An 8,690-nucleotide genomic window follows, 5' to 3' on the forward strand; every position below is an offset into this window, starting at 1 on the left:
AGAGAGAAATATTGTCACGAACCATGGGGCCATAAAGAAAATAACCCAAAGTTACATAATGGCCTCATATTGTGGAGTCTTTAGAAATATATATCTTCTGTCAATCATTGAAAAGTGAAGCTCCACCTTGTTTGTTTTAGATTGATATCTTGGTTTAGTTACTAATTAATAAATTTAATTTCTTTGTGTTTTTTATGTTATTTATCAATTATAATATTTTAACACAAAGATTATCTAAATTAACATATTATTTAATATCATGTTAAGTACATAAGCACACTAAAACCGCGTCACATCGATACAAGTAATTGCGAGTAATGTATATAGAGAGTAAAATTCCATCTCTCCCTATGACGTTAGATAAAATTGCAAAAACCACACATATGCTCTGAATGACAAATGTATTGTTGATCCAAGAATTGGCCAAGATATTTCGATAAAACACAGAGTATCACACTTTTGTATGTTTGCAACAAAAAAATAAATAAAATTTTAGTTTTTTAATGTGAAGGCATAAATGAGATGTGCAAATAGATGATGCACTTTTGTGGATTTCTGTCGTAAAAAGATTTCAATTGTATTTGCTACCGTTTACTCAGATGGACGATAATCTTGGTCACACTGAATTAGTCTAAGCTAATTTGAAATTCATAACTCGATCACTATTCAATTCATGGAGTGTATGGCTAAAACTTGATAATTTTTTTTTTTTGAGAAATCGACTACGATCTACATTAGTCGTTACAAAGCGTTGATACATCATGAAGATATCATAAGCACGATTACCACCTAAGTTAAACTTATAATGAAAGAGACCTAAAGTCCGAGATGCTTATTACATTATTTATACCTTCAGACTTTTAAAGTTTATGTCAACACTTTGAACCACTTAGACAACTAAGTGTTGACAAAACTTGATAATTTATAAGGAACTAGTCGAGGAGTAAATTATTATAATAAGTTAATTTCAAAATTAGTTTTGTGAACATTATCTAAAACAAGATATCCAAAACATATCATTATTGTAAGTGACAATCTAAATGTAATTAAAAAAGAGTCAATGGGTATATAGTCCAAAATAATGTTCAAAAAGGGTTTAGGATCCAATCTTCCCAAAAAATGGATTTTTAGTCCTTTTACCATATGGACATAAAAATCCTCACTTTCTAAAACAGAGTCTCGTCAATGTCCCACCTTCATATTTCACGGGTTTTTAATTTGGGGGCGGAAAGAATCTGGAAAGGCAAGATTTGGACGTGATTTGGGGATTTTAATAGGAAGTAACGGATCAAGGATATTTTCCAAAACAGATTTGGAAAACGGATATTTTCCAAAACATGTTTTCTCTCTCATCCTTTCAGATTTGGAAACCAAATCTATATATCACTTTCTCTCACTTAACTTTCAGATTTGGAAAGAGAATATTTTCTGAGATCAATTAGCGTGATTTTGGGGTTAATACTCAAAACATATATATCAACTTTCTCTCACTTAACTTTTATTTTCTCATACATAAACACACATTGAATACAAATTATGAAACAAGTTCGTAATTATGTGTTATTTATGACGAGGAAACCATCATTTGTCATGTATACAACGTAATTTATCATATGTATGTGTGTCATTTCCATTATGTACCATTGAATACTTAGATTATTTTCTGACATAAATTACTTGTGTTTTACGTGTACATGTCCATTATTTACCATAAATTATGGTAACATGTTAGGAAATGTAAATCTGAAATCATGTTTTTTGTTATAAAGTATGTGATTTATCATAAATCATGTTTTTTGTTGTCCGAGCTCTCGATCCTTACTGTCTTGGTCTTCAAGGTCTACGGCGAATCAAACATGGTAGTGTTTTTGACTCTTCATTAAATGTACGTGGTTCATCAAAGTTAGGGGCAGGGATTATATGTTCCTTGTAAGTCTTCACATAAGACTCTGTTGTCCAAACAGGATCATAGAAACAATCTTCTTCATCGTAATTTATACTTCTATAGTTAATGTGATGATTCTGTAGGAAATTTCATCAGTGCTGGTTTACTACAAGAAAAAAAAAACATATACATTAGTAAGAAAAATTTATAATTTATCATAAACGACATTAAATAATGAATAAATTATCCATAATGTTTGATAAACTTCAACATGTGTTGGAGATAAATAGTATTTTAGTAATCACATTGACACTGTAATATAACACAAATATGTGTAATTTACTATAAATTACGTGTACTGTTTCAGAAATTACGCAATTATACGTACTTTATGAATAATTAAACATTCTTTTTAAATAATGCTGCTAAAGTATGTATAACTTTTAACAGATTACATATATTTTACATTCTGTTATACAGTTGTAGTACGACCAAAATTGGCGTAATGTACTTTAAAGTATGAAAAATTTAAATGTATGGTAAACTAATTATAATGTATATTCAGTATAACATACCGTACGGAAAACACAACTCTTTCATTAACTGTACGGTAAAAAAAACAGATTTGAGGAAAATCAAAGAGCTTAAACATCAAGATAATTGGATGAGAACATCAGATTTAGATTTGTAAGAATCAGTAAATAAATATTAAATATCAAGATCAAAAACATGTATGAGCAATTTAGAGTGAGAAAATTAACAGAAGACATTTAAAGATATTGAATGTTTAAACAAAATAAAAAGATCAAAATCAAAATCTGATGTTGTTAGAGAGAGAATATGATTCTTTAACCTAAAAAGAATTATTAGATTTGTAGGAATCGGTAAATAAATATTAAACATCAAGATCATAAACATGTATGAACAATTAGAGTGAGAAAATTAACAGATAACATTCAAAGATATTGAATGTTTAAACAAAATAAAAAGACCAAACTCAAAATCTGATGTTGTTAGAGAGAGGATATGATTCTTTAACCTAAAAAGCAATATTTGATCTTATCAATGGTTTGAACAAAGAGAGAAACAGTTTAAAACCTGATAAACAATGGAGGTTTTTACTGCTGCTGTAATGAAGATGAAACAATGGAGGTTTGAACTGCTGCTGGTGAGTTTAATGGAGGTTTATTGAAGATTTCGGTTTTAGAGAGAGAGAGAGAGAGAGAGAGAAAGTTACCAGATTTCAGTTACAGAATATATTGAAAATAGTGGTTCCTTCCAATTTAAACGTGATTGGAGAGAGAAAGTGGAGATAAAAATGGAAAAAAGATATTTTAGATTTTCGAATGTAAATCAAGTTTTATATTTAAAGAAGGTTAGTATAGGTATTATAAATTAATATCTATTCTATAGATTTGTGTTTTCTCTCTAGATTAGACCAAATGGACTAGATATCCATTTATATTATTTTTTTGGTTTTGAAACCCTTTATAGGATTAGAGAGGACTATATCTCCTATCAAGCCCCGTTTTTTGGGCTATAAACTCAAAAATTAATTAAAAAACATATCAGACAAATCTCATGAAATACAGTGGCAATCAAAAATACATATCCAAAAAATTAACAATTCTTAATAGCCTCTTATGAGTTGAATCTCAGAATTTCCAAAATATCATTATTGAAAGTGACAACCTAAATGTAATTAAAAACATATCGGACAAATCTCATGAAATACAGTGGCAATCAAAAATACATATCCAAAAAATTAAGGAAATGAAACACAGGTTTGAAACAGTTCTTTTCCAATACACCAACAGAAACCTCAACGTTCAAGCCGACAACTTTGCCAAATGATCTCGAAAAAAGTATTTATCCAAGAATTGGCATAATGTTCCGTACTTTCTTATTAATATGTACTGTAATAAGATTTTAATCTCTTGTAATGACTCTTAAAGTTCTATATATATCTGATAATTTCAACAACAAAAAAACTAAAATAAGATATAGATAAATTAATAAAAAGTTCACAACAACAGTGGTATCTAAAATATGGTGATGGAGCATATACAATTCAATTATCAAATACCCCATTTTGTATCACAAGTCACAAGGGTGTACAAGTGACAGAACACTAAAACCCTATGCTTAGTTGGTGCATTTAATTTCATGTGACCTTTTTTTTTTGTTGAAGAATTTCATGTGACCTTTAGAACTATAAGAAACATCACTTAAAGATCATTTTAATCAAGTATGAAGTTGTAGCATAACCACCACACCCCATGAGACCACCTTCACCACATGCATTTAATGCTCCCAATAACTAATTTTGACTATATGTCTCTTGTATGAATTAAAAAGTAAAAGTTAGGTATATCATTTATAAAACATTATTTGGAGCAGTTTTCATTTTACTACCAAATTTTAGATTGGCTGGGAATATCTTGAAGCTAAGGTTCCTTAACCAAAAAAAAAAAAAAACAAAAACAAAGTTGCTGCTTGTTCATTGCTTTTTTTTTCATTCCTTTTCTCTTTTCATTCTTTTCCTGTTAATATTTGTCTCGTAGGCCTGTTGTTTGCACGAAATAAACAATAATGTGTATCAAATAATTTGTTTGGATAAACAGAAGTTTGAAAAAAAAATTTGATTTACAAAAACATCACAAATATAAATAAAAGAGTTATTTTTCAAATAGCCCCCAACTTTGTAACCAGCTTCCTGCCTAGCCCCCTACTTTATCAAAAATACCCAGATGGTCTCCTTTTTCAGATTTCGTTATAACACCGTTAACTAGTTATCACTTCTCTCTCATCCAACCCATCGCATCTCTCTGCCACATCATCTTCTCGCTACCTCATCATCTTCACCGGCAAAGGTCGCCGACCGAAAAATTGGCTGGAGAAAGAGAGGGTCGGTCAGAGAAGAGAGAGAGAGAAGAGAGATAATGTGCGTTTGGTTTGAGTTTTTTTTTTTTCACCGTCCTCTCCGAAAATTTTTCTGCTTTCCTCAAAACGGTGGCTAAAAAGATAAAAATCATCGTCTAAAATAGATAAAAAAAAGTGTGAAAGCTTCAGCAAAATTGAGAAAAAGTTGAAACACATCAACAAAACTCAGAACATGTCAGCTTTTCTAACATAGACAACAATTTGTAGAATACAAACGACATTTGTAAAAAAACAAATTGTGGGTAGAAAACAAACAATTATTTGTAAAGCAGGGTGAATATTGCATTTATTTGTATGAACTATTTTGATTAGTATGAACTACAATTAGACTATATTATTTTGAACCAAAAAATCATATTGATATTGGGGTCGCTTTTTCATCACTAGACCAAATTATTCAGCCCAAACTATATTGTTAGTAGTAAAAAAGGCCTAACAGGTTTCTTATCAAGTATGTATTACAAAATAAATCACACCTAATGCACAAAGTCCAATGAGATATGTGAATAATCTAGACCTTGAGCCGAATGGATAGCCCGACCTATGAATTACGTCTGAAATCTCTGTTTGTGTCTGCCCTATAGGTCTACCTGTAGTTGATATTAGGCTGATAGTAAATAAGAGATCCGACGATTAAGAAAACTCCAAGTTTCTTACAGTTTGAGAAAGAAAAGAAGATGACGGATTGAGAAGTCTCGGTTACGTCTCTTAGACAATTTGATACAAAATTCTCAATGGGGTTAAAGTCCCTCCTCACTAGATCGCGAAGTTAAACTAGACCACCCACTGTTAAGAGAGAGAGGGAATTGAAGACTACTAAATCCAAAAGAGAACCAAATCACAGAGAAAATCTTCTTTCTTAACTTCAACAAAAAAAAAAAAAAATCACAAAAGTCCAAAACAAGCCTTTTTTGGCTATGGAGTTGGGTCCTTTTGATTTGTACACTAAATGACTCCTAAGTTTAGGGAGATGAGCTTTCATTTTGAATTTGAATTTCTGTAAGAAGATAAGATTGCATCAATGGCTTCCTTCACTTTAGCAATCTCAGGAGCTTTTCCACCTTGGGCTGGCCAGAATTCATCTGTACCCAGGACCTTTATAATAAACAAAACACCAAATATATTAGTTCATTTTTATTTCACTAATTAATAAGTAAAACTAGTGAAGTTTATGACTTGTAAATAAATCTTACCTTTACTTGCAATTGAAGGAATTTGACATAGTTTATAGCTTTCTCTAACATTGTAACAAGATCAACCTACATATTTTTATTGATCAACAATTAGAGAAAACCCAATTTACAATAATGAAAATTATAAAAATTGTGAGCATATATTAGTTAAGTTTCCATTTATTCATGGGTGTGATGAAGAAAGAAAAAAAATACCTTTGACCCATTCGGCACAAGATCTTGTAATACTTTTAGTCGTTGGCTTATTCGCTCTCGTCGATTCTAAAACAAAACCATAGGAGAAAACTTTTTTTAGTATACAATGGAACTATGTAAATTTTTTGTATCGGATTTAAATCAATGACACATTCTCTCTTAATTACAATACACCAGCGTTATTTAGGGAACAAAATGAGGCATGTATATATACAATTCTACCTAGATCGCTAATCGTACCTTAGCTGCGAGGCTTTGGGGGTCTTTGGCTGGACAATTCTTTGGTAATTTGGGTTTTTTTGGTGAAGTACCCGAACAATGTTTCTTGGTTGGTTTCATTTCACACTCCTGCAACTAACGATATCAAACAATTAAGGTTAAGACTTTATGAGATTCAAACATTTGAGGTAAATTTCTTCGAAATTCTATTAGTCTTACCGAGTTAGGATGCTTAAGTAAGTTTGTTTCTGAACATCCAGTCTCTTGAATACTAGCGTCCGAAACACCAACAGAATATAACCATCTAAACTGCTCTTCACCATGTTCATCATCCTTGATAATTTTCGATTCGGAAGTATTCAAGTCACTACTAGAGACCCGAGTTTCGGTTACCCCAACACTCTTTAGATGACTCAGGCCATAGTTCTTATTAGTATAAGCTGGTACTACCCTTTCACCAAAACTAAGCAAAGATCCATTATCAAACCTAGCTTCATTATGTTGAGTAACTTCTTGTGAAGAAGAATTCGCGTCTTCATGAAATATAACATTACTGGATGAAGAATTAGGGTTATGAAGAAAGGGAAGATGGTTCATTGTGTAGTAATTGTTGGTACCACCCTCTTCACCACCACTACCACTCGTCTTTTCGGACCCGACTGATCCTTCTTCATTATCATCATTATCAACAACTATCTTGGCATAATTATGATGATGAAAAGCAAGTGATTCAACTAAGGAAGGATCTGAAGAATTAACATGTTGATTTCCACCATACATATGAATGAAGTTCATAAATGATAAAGAATCAGGTTCTGTACTTCAACTATGATCAGTACAACTAAACGTCCAAATAGTAGAAGAAGTAAATATTGAATAGGTCTATATGCATTCTAATCTTATACTTTTATAATATAAATGGATAATTATTGAATAGCCCCTTAATTAGTAGTATATGACAAACTTTCCTCTTGGCCCTCTATCTCCACTGAAATTAGGTCATAGTTTGCTCTCTTTTTACTTGAGTTCTATACATTCACAAAAAGATTAGAGTTTTGGGACAGAAAAATCATATATTTACTCATGTTTAAGTGGTATTAATGATAATCAAACTTAATCTTTTAGTGAATGTGAGTCATCAAGTCATTGTTCTAGGCATCCCTCAATTATTTGGACGTTAAGGGTGAGAGGTATCACGAAATTATACCTTCGCTAAGCTTATCATTTCTTATGAAGAAAACACTGTGAGATCTCTCGAACGGACAATGATTTTAACAAAAGGTATAGTATCCAAGTCATCTCCACTCACTATAACTTGATTTTGAGTTGAATGTCCAAATTTCAACATGGTACATCAGTACCGAAGTTAGTCTCATACGTGATGATGAAAATATATATATTTAGCTAACACAAAATAAATTCTTCTTGTACGCTAACAAAAGTTACGTGTTTAGTTGATAAAATCACAACATACATAAGGGTAAGTTTGAGTATGGTCTAACACAGTGGCGAAGCCAGAAAATTTTATGAGTGGGGGCACTTTTTTTATAGTTAGTGCAAGAATTCAATAGTATACGAATATACGATCACGCTAGAATCAAAAAACAATTTTTCAACAAAATTTTATTTATAGTTAATATATTCCATGGTAATTTCGATGTACAACAAGTAATCTCTAATTTTCTCATAAATATGGTTGGGGATCTTTCCCCCAACTGGATTCGCAAAAAATATTAAAATAGAAAACAAAAGAATGGATGAAGAGATAGTGTTGAAGATTACGAAAACGATGGTGGAAATGATGAAGAGGAAGTGATCGTAATGGAAGAAAAAATAAAGATAAACTTTTCTTTCTAATAACACGTTTACTATAACAAACGTGTAAAAAAACAATCTGAAATCCAAAATACAAGTCAATGAAAAATCAGGCAGAATGAAAATTAAGGGAGCTATTTAGAAAATTCACCATCTCTACGAAGCCGTATTATTAAGTTGGTCAATTTGAGGAGGTCAAAATTGAATTAGTTCAATTAATAAGAACTAATTTTAGACCAAACATGTACTTTATAAAGTATTTTCAATAAGAATTCATCTTAAACCAAACAATACTTTCAACCAACGTAAATAGTAGACATTCTAGGAAAAAAAATGTAAGTAGTGCAAATTCTAGAAAAAAAAAGATGTAATCCAAGCATTTCACCAATTGAGCTAAAGAAGAATACTACTTAAAAAGTGGAAATATAGATACATAATAC

At 31.0% G+C, this 8,690-nt stretch overlaps 1 protein-coding gene across 2 annotated transcripts; it reads right to left on the reverse strand.

Moving 5' to 3' along the window:
- Positions 1-5,632: 5,632 nt before the first annotated feature.
- On the reverse strand, positions 5,633-7,475 carry LOC147548211 (uncharacterized). Of its 2 annotated transcripts, none has more exons than XM_086670861.1 (5): positions 6,655-7,475; positions 6,457-6,564; positions 6,217-6,282; positions 6,022-6,087; positions 5,633-5,923 (listed from the first exon to the last, which is right to left on the reverse strand). In XM_086670861.1, the coding sequence occupies exons 1-5, from the start codon at positions 7,228-7,230 to the stop codon at positions 5,807-5,809; spliced, it is 933 nt and encodes a 310-aa protein (XP_086526987.1). In that variant the 5' UTR covers positions 7,231-7,475; the 3' UTR covers positions 5,633-5,806. The 2 variants fall into 2 exon arrangements, with proteins under 2 accessions (XP_086526987.1, XP_086526986.1); XM_086670860.1 differs by having other exon boundaries at positions 6,457-6,570; positions 6,655-7,293.
- Positions 7,476-8,690: the final 1,215 nt, after the last annotated feature.

This window comes from Eschscholzia californica, unplaced genomic scaffold, assembly GCF_041429995.1.
Source record: "Eschscholzia californica isolate CP2 unplaced genomic scaffold, dmEscCali1.0.p SCAF_3, whole genome shotgun sequence".
Classification (NCBI taxonomy): domain Eukaryota; kingdom Viridiplantae; phylum Streptophyta; class Magnoliopsida; order Ranunculales; family Papaveraceae; genus Eschscholzia; species Eschscholzia californica.

Excerpts from the sequence above, each read along its gene's own strand:
- LOC147548211 (XM_086670860.1), bottom strand. The coding sequence starts at position 7,230 with ATGAACTTCATTCATATGTATGGTGGAAATCAACATGTTAATTCTTCA. Across the intron at positions 6,571-6,654 it reads TACTTAAGCATCCTAACTCG|TTGCAGGAGTGTGAAATGAA; the intron begins GTAAGACTAATA and ends TGATATCGTTAG. Across the intron at positions 5,924-6,021 it reads TCCTTCAATTGCAAGTAAAG|GTCCTGGGTACAGATGAATT; the intron begins GTAAGATTTATT and ends TTTATTATAAAG.